At 65.5% G+C, this 17,394-nt stretch overlaps 1 protein-coding gene across 1 annotated transcript; it reads left to right on the forward strand.

Moving 5' to 3' along the window:
- Positions 1-2,893: 2,893 nt before the first annotated feature.
- GRK1 (G protein-coupled receptor kinase 1) lies at positions 2,894-15,242 on the forward strand (the record flags this gene model as incomplete). The annotated part of the gene is made up of 7 exons (XM_084616281.1): positions 2,894-3,592; positions 6,895-7,022; positions 7,652-7,809; positions 8,050-8,133; positions 9,220-9,344; positions 13,249-13,450; positions 14,947-15,242. The coding sequence occupies 7 exons, from the start codon at positions 2,894-2,896 to the stop codon at positions 15,240-15,242; spliced, it is 1,692 nt and encodes a 563-aa protein (XP_084472407.1).
- Between the last annotated feature and the right edge of the window lie 2,152 nt (positions 15,243-17,394).

The following is a 17,394-nucleotide window of genomic DNA, read 5'->3' on the forward strand; positions in this document are numbered from 1 at the left end:
CCCAGCACTCAGGCCCGGCCGGCCAGCGTGGAGTGAACCCCTGGGGGGCAGCCAGAACCCCGCCCCGGACGGAGCCCCCTCCCTCTTCAGCTGATCCTGCTCCGTAAGTCCCGTGGGGAGGGGGGACCCTGGGGTGGGGGGGTGAGCCAGGGTGTGTGCGTCACTGTCTCCCCCTGCCACGACACATTGGGGTGCTCCTTTAAGAGAGGGCCAGAGGAGGAGGGTCAGCTGGGGGGAAGGGAGGGGGTGGCTGGAAAGGTGGGGGAGGGGGGATGAAGGGGTGAATTGGACAATGTGGGGGGGAACCAGGGGATGGAAGGGGGCCATAGGGAGTGTGTGTGTGGGGGGGGAAGTAAAGATGGGATGAGGGTCTGGGGGTGTCTGGTAGAGGGGCAGTGGGGGAGGGGAAGTGGCTATGGGGAAACGAGGGTGTTGGGGGTGTTGGGTGGGGGAAGGGAGATGTGGCTGAGAGGGAGTGGGGGAGGGGTCGATGTCTGTGGGGGCAGGAGGAGGGGTTGGGGTTATTTGGGGGAGGGGTTGGTGTGGGGGGAGCAGGTGTGGGGGTGGTTGTGTTGTGGGGTAGAAGCGGGAGGGGTGGATGTGGGGTGAGAGGTGGGGGAAGGGAGGGGAGGAGTCAACAGGGTGGGGCAGGTCTCTGTGGGGGGAGGGGGAGGCTGTGGGGCAGGCGCAGGAGGGGAGGTGGCTGTGAGGGCATGGGGGTGGGGCAGGTTTCTATGGGAGGTGGATGAGGGGGCTGTGGGGCAGGCGCAGGAGGGGAGGTGGCTGTGAGGGGGTGGATGTGGGGCAGGTCTCTGTCGGGGGAGGGGGAGGCTGTGGGGCAGGCGGAGGAGGGGAGGTGGCTGTGAGGGGGTGGGCGTGGGGCAGGTCTCTGTCGGGGAGGGGGAGGCTGTGGGGCAGGCGGAGGAGGGGGGGTGGGCGTGGGGCAGGTCTCTGTCGGGGAGGGGGAGGCTGTGGGGCAGGCGGAGGAGGGGAGGTGACTGTGAGGGGGTGGGCGTGGGGCAGGTCTCTGTCGGGGAGGGGGAGGCTGTGGGGCAGGCGGAGGAGGGGAGGTGGCTGTGAGGGGGTGGGCGTGGGGCAGGTTGCTCCGGGGGGGGGGATGAGGAGGCTGTGGGGCAAAGGACTCTGGGAGCAGCTGCGCAGGGTTTTGAGCGATACCCCATAACGTTATCTCTGGATTGTGGGGTGCGGGGGCTGGGGGGGGGACACAGGGCTGCTCCGGGCCCCCGCTGATGGGACCCCTCCGGGCCGTGGGGGGGGAGGGGGCCGCTGCTAGTGCAAGTCGCACTTGTGGCCGTGAAATCGGCTTACACGCCGCACAGATTAAGAGAGCTTTGGATTCCCCCCCCCCCCATGAGATCGGCCAGGTCCCTGGGTGACACCCAGAGCCGGGGGGGGGGGCGGCCAGGCCGCAGGGAATTCTGGGAGCTGCCCCCCGAGTGTGTCCGCACAGGGCTACACACACTCACGCCAAGCCCACCCCTGCAGCCGGCAAAGCCGGACCCCCGCTCACGCACGGCAGGCGTGCCCAGAGACACGCGAGTGTGCAGAGACAGGCAGGTGCACGTGCGCGGGCCCACAGACCTGTGCACCCATGGGGAAAGACCCAGGGGGCTGGTGGGTTAGAGCCGGGGGGCTGGGAGCTAGGATGCCTGGGTTCTCTCCCCGGCTCCGGGAGGGGAGTGGGGGCTGGTGGGTTAGAGCCGGGGGGCTGGGAGCTAGGACGCCTGGGTTCTCTCCCCGGCTCCAGGAGGGGAGTGGGGGCTGGTGGTCAGAGCTAGGGGGCTGGGAGCCAGGATGCCTGGGTTCTCTCCCCGGCTCCGGGAGGGGAGTGGGGGCTGGTGGGTTAGAGCAGGGGGGCTGGGAGCCTGGACACACACCCTCTCCCATGCAAACGACTCACACGGACAAGCCGATGGAATGACCAGTCGTGCGAACCTGGGCGCGTGTGAGCACACGCACAGCCCCAGAAAACACGCGCGTGCCCCACGCTCACCCACACAAGCATAGGCAATGTACTGATCTAGCAATAAGTGCATTGCCAGGCCAGGTTCACACGTACGCTTTCCCGAAACACAGACACGCGTGCAAACAGGCGTGCAAACACAAGCGTGCCCCCAGCCACTTTTGCCTGCACCATCTGGAAGACACAAAGCACACCCACGTGCTCAGTCGTGAACTCACAGTCATGAACTGCTGACCGGCTTTCCCATGCCACCCCCCACATTCCCCACCTAATTCCTTCACCGGGCTGAGGGGGAGAGTGAAAACACCATGGCCGTAGTGCAAAGGGGGATGGGGGGGCGTGAACCTCTGCCCTAGTGCAAGGGTATAGAGTCCCTAGTGCAAAGGGAGCCCCCGTGCACAGCTGGGATTGCTGTCCCCACGGGAGTGGGGCTTGTGGGGGGAAGAGGTCTGGCTGACCATGCCAGACCCACTTGGGCCCAAATGAGTGGAGATCCCTTGGCCCTGGCGGAGAAGGGGGGGGGCACTCTCCGGATATGGGAGTAGAGATGGAGCAGGCTGTCCAGATGTGGGGCAGGGTTGGAGGAGGGGTGTCCAGAGATGCGGGGCAGCGGGGCCCCGCAGAGGCCACCTCGCCAGATGTCGGGGGGGGGGATGGGGGACGGGACCTGCGGCCATCTGCGGGGCGGGGCTGCCCAGATGTGTCAGCAGCGGGAGTGGCTCCGGGTCCAGATGTGCCCGTCTCGGGAGGCTTGCCGAGGTCTCTCAGGGACCTGCTGAGTCCAGGCCTCCGGATGTGCCCAGAGGTGGGGCTTTGCCCCCCCACCTCCTGCCCCCACCTCACGCTCCCGGCTTCCTCGCCCACTTCTCCCCGCGCTCCCCTTCCCCACCCAGGTGACCCGCCCCCACCATGGACATCGGGGGCCTGGAGACGGTGGTGGCCAACTCGGCCTACGTCTCGGCCCGGGGCAGCGTGGACGCCAGCGCCCCTTCCACCGTGCGGGACAAGAAGATGCGGGCCAAGCTCAAGCTGCCCCACATCTCCCAGTGCGAGCACCTGAGGACCCAGCTGGACCTGGACTTCCAGAGCCTCTGCCTCCGGCAGCCCATCGGCAAGCGGCTCTTCCAGCAGTTCCTGGAGGAGCAGGAGGCCTTCGCGGCGGCCGGCGGGCTGTGGAGGAGCATGGAGGAGTACGCCGCGGCCGAGGAGGGCGAGAGGCCCCAGAAGGCCCAGAAGACCGTCAACCGGTTCTTCGACTCGGCCTCCAAGAGCTTCTGCCCCTTCCTGGAGGAGAAGGCCATCATGCGGGTCAAGGAGGACGCCAGGCACGGGCGGGCGGACCTCTTCAAGGAGGCCGAGGGGCAGCTCCTCACGCACCTGGAGGAGCAGGCCCTGGCCAGGTACGCGGGCAGCTTGTTCTTCTCCCGCTTCCTGCAGTTCAAGTGGCTGGAGGGGCAGAGCGTGACCGAGGAGTGGTTCCTGGACTTCCGGGTGCTGGGCAAAGGCGGCTTCGGTGAGGTCTGTGCCTGCCAGATGAGGGCCACCGGCAAGATGTACGCCAACAAGAAGCTCAACAAGAAGCGGCTCAAGAAGCGCAACGGATACGAGGCGAGAGCGGGGCGGGGGGCTGGGAGCCAGGACGCCTGGGTTCTCTCCCCGGCTCTGGGAGGGGAGTGGGGGCTGGTGGGTTAGAGCAGGGGGGCTGGGAGCCTGGACTCCTGGGTTCTCTCCCCGGCTCTGGGAGAAGAGTGGGGGCTGGTGGGTTAGAGCAGGGGGGCTGGGAGCCAGGACTCCTGGGTTCTCTCCCCGGCTCTGGGAGGGGAGTGGGGGCTGGTGGGTTAGAGCCGGGGAGCTGGGAGCCAGGACTCCTGGGTTCTCTCCCCGGCTCCGGGAGAAGAGTGGGGGCTGGTGGGTTAGAGCAGGGGGGCTGGGAGCCAGGACTCCTGGGTTCTCTCCCCGGCTCTGGGAGAAGAGTGGGGGCTGGTGGGTTAGAGCAGGGGGGCTGGGAGCCAGGACTCCTGGGTTCTCTCCCCGGCTCCGGGAGAAGAGTGGGGGCTGGTGGGTTAGAGCAGGGGGGCTGGGAGGCAGGACTCCTGGGTTCTCTCCCCGGCTCTGGGAGAAGAGTGGGGGCTGGTGGGTTAGAGCAGGGGGGCTGGGAGCCAGGACTCCTGGGTTCTCTCCCCGGCTCCGGGAGGGGTTGTGGGGGCTGGTGGGTTAGAGCAGGGGGGCTGGGAGCCAGGACTCCTGGGTTCTCTCCCCGGCTCTGGGAGAAGAGTGGGGGCTGGTGGGTTAGAGCAGGGGGACTGGGAGCCAGGACGCCTGGGTTCTCTCCCCGGCTCCGGGAGAAGAGTGGGGGCTGGTGGGTTAGAGCAGGGGGGCTGGGAGCCAGGACTCCGGGGTTCTCTCCCCGGCTCTAGGAGAAGAGTGGGGGCTGGTGGGTTAGAGCAGGGGGGCTGGGAGCCAGGACTCCTGGGTTCTCTCCCCGGCTCCGGGAGGGGTTGTGGGGGCTGGTGGGTTAGAGCAGGGGGGCTGGGAGCCAGGACTGTCTCTCCCTGTGTGTTTGTGCGTCACCCGGCCCCATGCCGCTTTCAGAGCCTGAGGATTTCAGTGGTTTGATGAGTGTGTGTGTGAGTGAGTGAGAGATCCCCGCTTAGCCGGCCAGTGGAAGCCCTGGAATTAGACTCATCCCCCCCCCTCGACCCCCCCCACTCACACAGAGCCTAACCTTCGCCCCCGTTCCCCGAGATAACCTCCCCCCCGCCCCCCCGCCCCGAGTTATTTCGGTCCACGCAAATTAGCGCCGCTGGTCAGGGCGCGACTGTCCCGGCGTCCCCGGGCGAGGCTCTGGGACGGCTCCCCGCGAAGCCGGGCAGGACTCGGGGGGAGTCTCCTCTCGGGGGGGCAGCCTGTCTGCAGGACACCCAGCTCCCCCGGCTCCACCTTCCTGGGTCTGACCCCGGAGCCTCCAGCCCCCCTGCCCCTCCGGGCGCTTCCCCCAGCCAGTCCGCCCAGGCGGGGTCCTGGGGGGGGCAGAGGGTCCTGCCCCCCAACTCCGCAGTCAGACGGGACTCTCAGCCAGCCCGTAACACAGAAGGTTTATTAGACGACAGGGACATGGTCGAACACAGAGCTTGTAGGTGCAGAGAACAGGACCCCTCAGCTGGGTCCATTTTGGGGGGCCGTGAGGCAGACAACCCCGTCTGCCCTTCACTCCATGTCCCAGCCAGCCCCAAACTGAAACTCCCTCCAGCCCCTCCTCCTCTGGGCTTTGTCCCTCTCCGGGCCAGGAGGGCACCTGATTCCTTTGTTCTCCAACCCTTCAGCTCTCACCTTGCAGGGGTGAAGGGCCAGGCCAACAGTGGCCAGGAAACAGGGTGTCGGCCATTGTCTGTGTCCAGACCCCTGCCCACACCGGCCCTCTAGGGCTCTGCAAGGATCATACACCCCCATCCCACCCCCTAGAGACTTAAGAACTGCCTAGGGGAAACTGAGGCACCTCCACACTGTTCAGAGGAAACATTAAGAACAGTCCCGCTTCGTCACAGCGATTCCCTGGAAGGAGGCTCGGGGGAGACGGGGCTCATGGGCCGGGGGTCAGGCAGGGTCACCATCAGCGCCGGCATGGGGGGGAATCAGGCCTCCCCCGTCCATCCCCCTCCAGCCGTCCCCAGCCATGCCCCCCACAGCCCTCCGTCCCTCCATCCCCCCGGACCCCTGCATCCCTCCTTCCATCCCTACACACCCCTCCCTCCAGCCCTCCCTCCATCCATCCACCCCTCCACCCCACACACCCCTCCCTCCCTCCCCACACACTCCCTCCATCCACCCCTCCCTCCATCCATCCCCCCAAACCCTTCCATCCACCCCCCACACCTCTCCATCCCTCCCCTCCATCCCCTACACTCCTCCATCGCTCCCTCCGTCCCTACACACCCCTCCATCCACCCCCACACTCCTCCATCGCTCCCTCCGTCCCTACACACCCCTCCATCCACCCCCCACTTCCTCCATCCACCCCTCCATCCATCCGCCCCACACATGCCTCCATCCCTCCCTCCATCCCCACACACTCCCTCCACCCTTCAATCCCTCCCTTCATCCCCTCACACCCCTCCATCCCCACATTCCCTCCCTCCATCCTTCCATCCATCCCCCCACACCCCTCCATCTCTCCCTCCGTCCCTACACACCCCTCCATCCACCCCCCACACTCCCTCCATCCACCCCTCCATCCCTCCAACCCACACACCCCTCCATCCCTCCCTCCATCCCCCCATTCCCTCCCTCCATCCCTCCCTCCATCTCTACACACCCCTCCATCCCTCCATCCATTCCCCCACACACCCCTCCATCCCTCCCTCCACCCCCACATTCCCTCCCTCCATCTCTACACACTCCCTCCATCCCTCCATCCACCCCCCACACTCCCTCCATCCACCCCTCCATCCCTCCACCCCACACACCCCTCCATCCCTCCCTCCATCCCCACATTCCCTCCCTCCATCTCTACACACCCCTCCATCCCTCCATCCATTCCCCCACACACCCCTCCATCCCTCCCTCCATCCCCACATTCCCTCCCTCCATCTCTACACACTCCCTCCATCCCTCCATCCATTCCCCCACACTTCCTCCATCTCCCCATCCCCCCACACTCCCTCCATCCCTCCCTTCATTCCCCCACACCCCTCCATCCACCCCCCCATCCCTCCCCATACACACACCCCTCCCTCTCCTCACACACCCTTGCCCCCCTCCCTCCGTACCCTGCCCATACCCCTCTACGGGGCTTTGCGAGGGACCAGCCCCTCTCGCCCCGGGTGTGTCCTGTGCCCTGCGCTGCTGGTGTCCGGGGGCGACTCCCTGCTCCGCAGGGGTGAGCTGACCCGCCCCGCTCCGCTCCCCGCCAGGGGGCCATTGTGGAGAAGCGGATCCTGGCCAAGGTGCACAGCCGGTTCATCGTCACGCTGGCCTACGCCTTCCAGACCAAGCTGGACCTGTGTCTGGTCATGACCCTCATGAACGGCGGAGACCTCAGGTGAGGGGGCGGGGCGTGGGGGGCGGCCCCTCTGTGCCCCCAGCCTGCGTGGGGGCTGTAACATAGAAAATTCCCTCCTGGGTTCCCCCCCCACACCTCTCCATCCATCGGTCTATCCTCACACACACCCATCATGTCCCCCTTCTTCTCGATGAGCCCTAGCAGGACTACATCTCCCATGATGCACTGCTACTCCCCAGCCCAGGCTGGGAGGCATCATGGGAGACGTAGTCCAACAGTGGCGCCTCGGCCATAGAAGAGGAGGGGATAAGAGGCCTCTAAACTACCGCTCCCATGAGCCACCGTCTTCAGAATATTTGTTGTTGTTTTCGGGGGGGGACTTTCGGTCCTTCGGACAAAAAACAGCTGCAGAAGCCCCATGCCCCCCGTCTCCCACCCCGTGCCCGGGTACCACCCCCCCATTACAGCCCCTGGCCCCAGGCCCCGCATCTCTGGGCCCCCTGGGGGGTGCGGACTCTGACTCTCGGGGCGCAGGGTCCCCTGCCCGGGTTACACGCCCCCCCCCCCAATCCCTGGGATCCGCGCCCCTGTGTCGTTGCCCCCTCCGCCACCCCTGCACACCACATTTCCTCTGTCACCCCCCCCCCGGACCCCCCCAACTCCCCCAGGTACCACATCTACAACGTGGACGAGAAGAACCCGGGGTTCCCGGAGCCCCGGGCGGTTTTCTACACGGCCCAGATCATCTGCGGCCTGGAGCATCTGCACCAAAACCGCATCATCTACCGGGACCTCAAGCCGGAGAACGTGCTACTGGATGACGCGGGTGAGGGGCGCGGCCGGGGGGCCAGGGGGGGAGCCTGCCGGGAGGGGCTACAGGCCCGGGGGCAGTGGCGGGGAGCGGGGGGGGGGGGGCGCTGGGTGGCGGGGGTCAGTGAGGGGAAAGGCGGAGGTGAAGGGCTGGGACCAGGCCCACCGAGGGGGTCCGTGTGGGGGAGGGTCTCTTGGGGCAGGGGGGGGCGGGGGCCTGTCCAAGCCCGGCTCACGCTGGTCCCCCTCTCCCCAGGGCACGTCCGGCTGTCGGACCTGGGACTGGCGGTAGAGCTGCTGGAGGGAAAGGACAAGACCAAGGGGTACGCGGGGACCCCAGGTGAGCATGGGGGGGGCGGGGCTCCCCAAAGGGGGGGCACCCCTCATGGGTCCCTCGGCCCCCATCACCTTGGGGGGCTCCCTCTGGTCCCCCTCTCCGGGGTCCCCCATCCCAGATCCCCCCTCGCCCCCCAGCCCCCTCTCCTCCCTTCCCATCCCCCACCCTTCCAGCCCTGCCCCCCCACCTCTCACCGCCTCCAGCCCAGCCCCCATCCTAGCCCCCTCTCCTCCCATCCCCCACCCCTCCAGCCCTGCCCCCAGCCTCCAGCCCCCTCGCTGGGGTCCCCCACACCAGATCCCCCCTCTCCTCCCTTCCCATCCTCCCATCTCCAGCCCACCCCCATCCTCCCCATCCCATCCCCCACTCCTCCAGCCAGCCCCCATCCTCCCCGTCCCAGCCCCTATCCCATCCCCCCACCCCTGCCCGCCATATCCAGACCCCCCCCAGACCCCTCGCTGGGGTCCCCCATCCCAGATCCCCCCTTGCCTTCCAGCCCCCAGCCCCCCAACCCAGCCCCCTCTCCTCCCTTCCCATCCCCCATCCCTCCAGTCCTGTCCCACCCCCCAGCCCCCTCACTGGGGTCCCCCATCCCAGAACCCCCCTCGCCTCCCCAACCCCCAGCCCCCCAACCCAGCCCCCTCTCCTCCCATCCCCCACCCCTTCAGCCCTGTCCTGCCCTCCAGGCCCACTCCAGCCCCCTCTCTGGGGTCCCCCTTCCCTGATCCCCCCTCGCCTCCCAGCCCCCCAACCATGCCCCCTCTCCTCCCTTCCCATCCCCCACCCCTCCAGCCCTGCCCCCCATCTCCAACCCCCCCCGGCCCTCTCACTGGGGTTCCCCATCCTAGATCCCACCTCGGCCCCCAGCCCCCCCCACAACCCAGCCCCCTCTCCTCCCTTCCCATCCCCCACCCCTCCAGCCCTGTCCCCCATCTCCAGCCCCCCTCCAGCCCCCTCACTGGGGTCCGCCATCCCAGTTCCCCCCCTCGCCTCCGGGCCCCCATCCCCCCAACCCAGCCCCCTCTCCTCCTTTCCCATCCCCCACCCCTCCATGCCGGGGCCCCTCACCCCCTGCTCTGTCCCCCCCAGGGTTCATGGCCCCAGAGCTGCTGAGGAACGAGGAATACGACTGGAGCGTGGATTACTTCACCCTGGGGGTGACGCTCTACGAGATGATCGAAGCCAAGGGCCCCTTTCGCTGCCGGGGGGAGAAGGTAAATGGGGACACCCCCCCTGCCCCCGCCATGGGGACCCCAGGCCCCTCCCTGAGCCATGGCCAAGGGGGGGGTAACGAGGCTGGTGCTGGCTGGACCCAATTGCGAGTGCCAACCCAGGACAAATTGCTTCAAACAGGGCAGTTACAGTCCCAGGCCGGGGTCTCTGGGCACCCCAAGGCAAAGCAAAGCCGCCGAACAGGGAGGACTTTGGTTCCCCCCCCCCCCAGGCTAACCACAAGGCACACGAGCAATTCCCTTCGGCCCCCCCCCGGTTTCCCCGTATCCCCACCAGGGCCACTGGGTCTGGGGACGACTGGTTCTGAAAAGCAAGACCCCGGTAAAAGAACAAAAGGTTCCCTCGATCCCAAAGGACCAAGCCCCGGACCCAGGGCAAGAGACAGATCAGATCTTACCCCCAAATCAGGCTGTGGCCAAGCCTTTCGACGCTAAAAAACTAGCCTCCCCCCGCGGACACACCAGAGCGGAGGGAAAGGTAGCCACCCTGCGGCAAAACACAGCGGCGGGACCGGACTTCGAAGGGCCACTGCTCGGCCTCAGTCCGTTTGCAAATCGGACCCCGTCAGCTCAGGATTCAACGAAGACTGTGGGCCGGCTGGCCAGCTCCGAAAGCCGTTTCTCCTCCCTCGGTCTTCACACCTCGGCCGCCTCCCTGGTCGAACGCAGCTCGTTAGCCCTCGCCCGAGTCCCGCTCGCCTGCTGAGACCTGCCGCTGGGAATGTCCACTTCGTGCATCTGAGGAAGTGGGTGTTCGCCCGCGGAGGCTCATGCGCCAGGAGGCCGGTGAGTCTGTTCGCCGGCACGGGGCCCTTTGCCGCGGCCACAGATCCCGGCGGCCGCGGCGTTGGGTCCCCATCGAAGCGCCGCCCGCGGCTGCCCCCTCTGATGCTTCGACTCCGAGAAGATCCGGGTCGGAGGGGACCTCAGGAGGCGTCTAGTCCAACCCCCTGCTGAAAGCAGGACCAACCCCAACTAAATCGTCCCAGCCAGGGGTCAAGCTGGGCCTTGAAAACCTCGAAGGAAGGTGTCACGGAGTCCCCGGGCGATGCTCTGGACCTGCTCCCGACGAAGCCAGGCAGGACTCTGGGGCAGTCTCCTCTCTGTGAGCAGCCTGTCTGCAGGACACCCAGCTCCCCCGGCTCCACCTTCCTGGGTCTGACCTCGGAGCATTCGGCCTCCTCTGCCCCTCCCTGCGCTTCCCACAGCCAGTCCGCTCAGGCGGGGTCCTGGGGGGGGCAGAGGGTCCTGCCCCCCAACTCCGCAGTCAGACGGGACTCTCAGCCAGCCAGTAACACAGAAGGTTTATTAGATGACAGGAACATGGTCTAACACAGAGCTTGCAGGTGCAGAGAACAGGACCCCTCAGCTGGGTCCATTCTGGGGGGCAGTGAGCCAGACAACCACGTCTGCCCTTCACTCCATGTCCCAGCCAGCCCCAAACTGAAACTCCCTCCAGCCCCCCCTCCTCTGGGCTTTGTCCCTTTCCCGGGCCAGGAGGGCACCTGATTCCTTTGTTCTCCAACACTTTAGCTCTCACCTCGCAGGGGGGAAGGGCCCAGGCCATCAGTTGCCAGGAAACAGGGTGTCGGCCATTCTCTGTGTCCAGACCCCTGCACACCCCTGCCATCTAGGGCTCTGCAATGATCATACCCCCTTATCCCACCCCCTAGATACTTAAGAACTGCAGAGGGGAAACTGAGGCACCCCCACACTATTCAGAGGAAACATTAAGCACAGTCCCGCTTCGTCACAGAAGGAGATTCCACCACCTCCCTGGGGAACCCAGTCCAGTGCTTCACCCCTCCTTCTAGTGAAACAGTGTTTCCTAATATCCAACCTAGACCTCCCCCACTGCAACGTGAGGTCATTGCTCCTTATTCTGTCGTCTGCCACCACTGAGACCAGCCGAGCTCCATCCTCTTTGGAACCCCCTTTCAGGTAGTTGAAAGCAGCTATCAAATCCCCCCTCGTTCTTCTCATCCGCAGACTAAACAATCCCAGTTCCCTCAGCCTCTCCTCATAAGTCATGTGCTCCAGTCCCCTCATCATTTTTGTTGCCCTTCGCTGGACTCTTTCCAATTTATCCACATCCTTCTTGTAGTGTGGGGCCCAAAACTGGACTCAGTACTCCAGATGAGGCCTCACCAATGTCGAATAGAGGGGAACGATCACGTCCCTCGATCTGCTCGCTATGCCCCTACTTATACATCCCAAAATGCCATCGGCCTTCTTGGCAACAAGGGCACACTGCTGACTCCTATCCAGCTTCTCGTCCACTGTCACCCCTAGGTCCTTTTCCGCAGAACTGCTGCCGAGCCATTCGGCCCCTAGTCTGTAGCGGTGCCTGGGATTCTTCCATCCTAAGTGCAGGACTCTGCACTTATCCTTATTGAAGCTCATCAGATTTCTTTTGGCCCAATCCTCCAATTTGTCTAGGCCCCTCTGTATCCTATCCCTGCCCTCCGGCGTATCTGCCTCTCTTCCAAAGGTTTATTCGCAAAAGGAAAAGAGAGAGATGAGAGCTAGAGCTGGTTACATGGAATCAGTTCCATAGAGCAATGGCCAAGTTCTTGGTTCCGGCTCGTAGCAGGGAGGGAAGAAGCTGCAGGTTCAAATCCCGGCTCTGGAGACCATCCCCAGCTGGGATGGGGCTTTCAGGCCTCGGTTCAGAGCTCCGGTTTCTAGCCAAGTCCCTCCAGAGGCAGGAGGATTGAAGACAGGATGGAGGAGCTGCAGCCGTTTTTTATACTCTCTTGCCGTGTGGTCTGTCTTTCTTCGTCCCAAGGACAAGCTGCCCAGCCCGCGGCCTGGAAAACCCTCAGCGTTCGGTCCGCAGGCAGGTCCCTGCGCGCCTTGCCGGGTCGCCAGGCGTGTCTGCCCTCTCCCAGCGGGTCAGTCGTGTCGCTCACGGCCCTTCGTGGGCCATCCGGCCGGCTGGGCAGGGCCGGCCCCAGCTTGTCGGGGGCGTCCCCCAGAAGCGGAGCACAGGGCGGAAGCGCGGACAGCCCAGCGCCGGGGCTCACGACTCCGACAAAAATGACACCCACGTCCGGAGAGCTTGCTCCCAGCCAGCCAGCCCTGGCCTCGTCCGAGACGCCTCCCATGGCCCCCGTTATACACAATTTGGTCCCGCTACGGGACCTTGGTTGCAACAGTGATCTGTCCGGTCCCAGCGTATGTCACCGGGGGCCCCCAAATCATCCCTCTGGACAAGGCCCACGGGGTATCCCTGACCCATCCCTCTCAGCCCCCCCCCCAACCCAGCACCAAGGGGTCCCCCAGCCCATGGGGGTGGGGAAGGGAGGATTGGGGGCTAGAAGGGGAGTGGGGCCAGGAGAAAAGGGAGGCTGCATTGGGGGGCTCAGATAGGGGGGCTGGAAGAGGGAGGGGTGCTGGGAGGAGTGGGGGACTCTGATTGGAGGTGGTGGAGGGGGCAGGAGAGGGGGGTTGGAAGGAGGAGGGGGCTGGGAGTAGGGGGGCTCTGATCAGGGGGGCTGGATGGGGGAGGAGAGGGGGATTGGAAGGGGGAGGGGGCTGGGAGTAGGGGGGCTCTGATCAGGGGGGCTGGATGGGGGAGGAGAGGGGGATTGGAAGGGGGAGGGGGCTGGGAGTAGGGGGGCTCTATGGGGGGCTGAAGGGGGAGGAGAGGGGGGTTGGAAGGGGAGGGGGCTCTGGTCTGGGGGCTGGGGGTCGGAGAGGAGGAGGCTGGGAGGAGAGGGGGGCTCTGATCGGGGGGCTGGGGGGTCGGAGAGGGGGGTCGGAAGGGGGTCTGGGATCCTCAGGCCTCCCCCCATACAAGAGGGGTGACACCAGCCAGGCCGGCGTAGCGCGGGGGGCTCGGGAAGGGGGGGCCCCACCCACCCAGCGGCCCCCCCCCACGCAGGTGGAGAACAAGGAGGTGACCCGGCGGGTCCTGCACGACCCGGTGAAGTACTCGGAGAAGTTCAGCCCCGACTGCCGGGCCGCCTGCGAGGGGCTCATGGCCAAGGACCCCGCCGGCCGTCTGGGCTTCCGGGACCACCAGTGCGACCAGCTCAAGGCCCAGCCCCTCTTCCAGAAGGTCAACTGGGGCCGGCTGGAGGCAGGTAACATGCCCCCCCCTCGCCCCAGGGTGAGCCCCCCAGGCTGAGGGGGTCCCACCGACCCCCAGGATGAGGGGTCCCCCCCAGCTCCTCCGTCGCCGAGACGAGGGGTCCCCCTCGAGCTGCCCCATCCTCCAGGGCCGAGAGGTCCCCCCCCCTTACCCGTCCCCCGAGCCCCCCACCGAACACTGGGACGGGGAGTCCCCCCAACCCATCCCCAGCGCTGAGGGGGTCCCCCAGGCCCCACCGATCCCACTGTGTCCCCCACCCCCAAGACGAGGGATCCACAGAGCCCCCCCCCCAAGCCCATCCCCTCCCGAGCTACCCCACACCCCGGGATTACAGTTGCGTGTGTATAGTGGGTTGTGGGGGGGGGGCTTGTGTGCGGTTGTCAGGGTTGTGGTTGTGTGTTGCGGGGTGTGCGAGCGGCTGGGCGCGCCGGAGCTGCGGGCCTTGTGGCGGGGATTGGGGGTGGTGCAGGTCAGGAGTTGCGGGGGCGGGGGGGCTGGCGGGTCGCGGCTGCAGGGAGGTTGTGCGTGTGACGGTTGCTGTGAGGACTGGGGGGGGTCGCGGCTGCAGTGGGGTGGTGGTTGCGGGGGGGAGCTGGGCGGGGGTTGCAGTGGGGTGGTGGTTGCGGGGGTTGCCGTGGAGTTGTGTGAACGGGGGTTGCGGGGGGGGTTGTGGTCGCGGGGGTTGTGGTGCGGTTGTGTGGGCGGGGGTTGCGGAGGGGGTTGTGTGGGCGGGGTTTGGGGGGTTGTGGGGGTGGGGTTGTGGTGTGGTTGTGTGGGCAGGGGTTGGGGGGGTTGTGCGGGCGGGGCTTGCCGTGGGGTGGTGGTTGCGGGGGTCGCGGGGGGGTTGTGCAGGCGGGGGTTGCTGTGGGGTGGTGGTTGGGGGTGGGGTGGGCGGGGGTTGCCGTGGGGTGGTGGTTGCGGGGGTCGTGGGGGGGTTGTGCGGGCGGGGGTTGCCGTGGGCTGGTGGTTGGGGGGGTCGCAGGGGGGTTGTGCGGGCGGGGGTTGCCGTGGGGTGGTGGTTGGGGGGTTGTGCGGGCGGGGGTTGCCGTGGGGAGCTGGGCGGGGTTGCCGTGGGGTGGTGGTTGCGGGGGTCGCGGGGGGGTTGTGCGGGCGGGGGTTGCGGTGGGGTGGTGGTTGGGGCGGTCGCGGGGGGGGTTGTGCGGGCGGGGGTTGCCGTGGGGTGGTGGTTGCGGGGGTCACGGGGGGTGTGCGGGCGGGGGTTGCCGTGGGGTGGTGGTTGGGGGGGGTGTGCGGGCGGGGGTTGCCGTGGGGTGGTGGTTGGGGGGGGTGTGCGGGCGGGGGTTGCCGTGGGGAGCTGGGCGGGGTTGCCGTGGGGTGGTGGTTGCGGGGGTCGCGGGGGGGTGTGTGTGGGCGGGGGTTGCCGCGGGGGTGTCCCCGGGGCCGGCTGCTGCGCGGCCGGTCGCGCCCTGCGTCAGGGCTGTCGCCCCCCCCCGGCCCGGTGTCCATGTGCCCCCCCCGCCCCCCCAGGTCTGGCGGAGCCGCCCTTCGTGCCCGACCCCCGGACGGTCTACGCCAAGGACATCGGCGAGGTGGGCGCCTTCTCCACGGTGAGGGGGGTGGCGCTGGACGAGCAGGACCGGGCCTTCTACGAGGACTTCTCCTCCGGCAACATCCCCATCCCCTGGCAGGAGGAGATGGTGGAGACCGGCGTCTTCGGGGAGCTGAACGTGTGGGGGGCCAAGGGCACCGTCCCCAGGGACCTGGACCCCAGCGTGCCCGCCGACAGCGTCAGCAGCAAATCGGGGACGTGCCTCCTGCTGTGAAGGGGGGCCGGGGTGGGAACACGCCTCCCCCCTCCTTGTGTCAACTCCCCCCTCCCCCAGAGACTCGGCTTGCCCCCCCCTCCGCTCCCCGCCTTCTGGGGACTTGGTGACCCCTACAGGCACGGTCTCACAGCGGCGTGAGATGAGGAGAGAACCCAGGAGTCCTGGCTCCCAGCTCCCACATCACCTGCTCTAATCACTAGTCTCCACTCCCCTCCCAGATCTAGGGCGAGAACCCAGGAGTCCTGGCTCCCAGCTCTCCCCCCTCCCCACCCAGCTCCAATCACTAGCCTCCACTCCCCTCCCAGATCCAGGGAGAGAACCCAGGAGTCCTGGCTCCCAGCTCCCACATCGCCTGCTCTAATCACTAGTCTCCACTCCCCTCCCAGATCCAGGGAGAGAACCCAGGAGTCCTGGCTCCCAGCTCTCCCCCCTCCCCCGCTCTAATCATTAGCCTCCACTCCCCTCCCAGATCCAGAGAGAGAACCCAGGAGTCCTGGCTCCCAACCCCCCTTCCCCTAACAGAGCTGGGTGAGGGAGTGGGGTCGGGGGGATTAGAGCACGGGGGTTGCGGGGAGCTGGGAGCCAGGACTCCTGGGTCCTATCCCTGGCTCTGGGGTTTAGAGCAGCGGCAGGTGGGAATCCGGACTCCTGGGTTCCATTCCTGGGGTGGGGAGTTTGAGCGTGGGACTTCGGGGCAAAATGATCATCGTTGCTAATAACCAGCGTAACATTTCAATAGCACTTTACCCCCATTGAGTAACTCCCCTTCCCATCCCCCACCGTCAGGATCCTTCCCAGTTTCATACACAGGCGGGAGGGGCAGCAAGGAGACCCCCGTGGCGGGGCGGGGCTATGGTCCATCCGGGAGGGGATTGGAACCCAGGCGTCCTGGCCTGTCACCTCTAGGCCAGCACGTCCTGTCTCTGGACCGGAGGGGTGGGGGTGGTGTAGATTCAAAGTCCCTTCCGTCATTACCTAGAGCCGGGCACCGGGGTCCGGCCCGTGACCCAGCTCCGGGGTGATCCGCCATTCGGGCGCTCCGGACCCCGTTGTCGTGAGCCGCTTAGTAGCCAATTTTGTATATAATAATAAATTGGGTTATGGTCACCGCGTAGCTGGCACGGCCTGTGTCTGTTTGCCAGCCCCAAGCATCCCTGGGGGTTGGGGGACACCAGCGTTGTGTGTTGTGGCTGAGCGTAGACACAGGGAACACACCCAGCAGGGTTTCAGTCTCACACAAATGGCCGCCACAGTGGTACAGTCTCCTAAGACACAGGCACACCCCCTACAGTCGCTCACAGACGCACATTCACAGCCGGACAGACAATCTTTTAGTCACATACCCAGCTACAGTCATTCAGAGATACAACCGCAGCCACACAATCTGTCAGTCTTGCTCTCTCTTTCTCTCACACACACACACATACAGAGACACGCACACCAGTTGTAGGTGTCCAGTCACAGTCGCACACAACTCTACAGTCATTTTGTCATAAGCTACACACACTCACACACACCAGTTGTAGGTGTCCAGTCACAGTCGCACACAACTCTACAGTCATTTTGTCATAAGCTACACACACTCACACACACCAGTTGTAGGTGTCCAGTCACAGTCGCACACAACTCTACAGTCATTTTGTCATAAGCTACACACACTCACACACACACCAGTTGTAGGTGTACAGTCACAGTCGCACACAAATCTACAGTCATTTTGTCATAAGCTACACACACTCACACACACCACTTGTAGGTGTCCAGTCACAGTCGCACACAAATCTACAGTCATTTTGTCATAAGCTACACACACACCAGTTGTAGGTGTCCAGTCACAGTCGCACACAACTCTACAGTCATTTTGTCATAAGCTACACACACACCAGTTGTAGGTGTACAGTCACAGTCGCACACAACTCTACAGTCATTTTGTCATAAGCTACACACACTCACACCAGTTGTAGGTGTCCAGTCACAGTCGCACACAACTCTACAGTCATTTTGTCATAAGCTACACACACACACACACACACCAGTTGTAGGTGTACAGTCACAGTTGCACACAAATCTACAGTCATTTTGTCATAAGCTACACACACTCACACACCAGTTTTGTCATAAGTCCTTAACTACACCTCCCTACACATAA

This window comes from Lepidochelys olivacea (genome assembly GCF_965140295.1).
Source record: "Lepidochelys olivacea isolate rLepOli2 genome assembly, chromosome: 28".
Lineage (NCBI taxonomy): Eukaryota > Metazoa > Chordata > Testudines > Cheloniidae > Lepidochelys > Lepidochelys olivacea.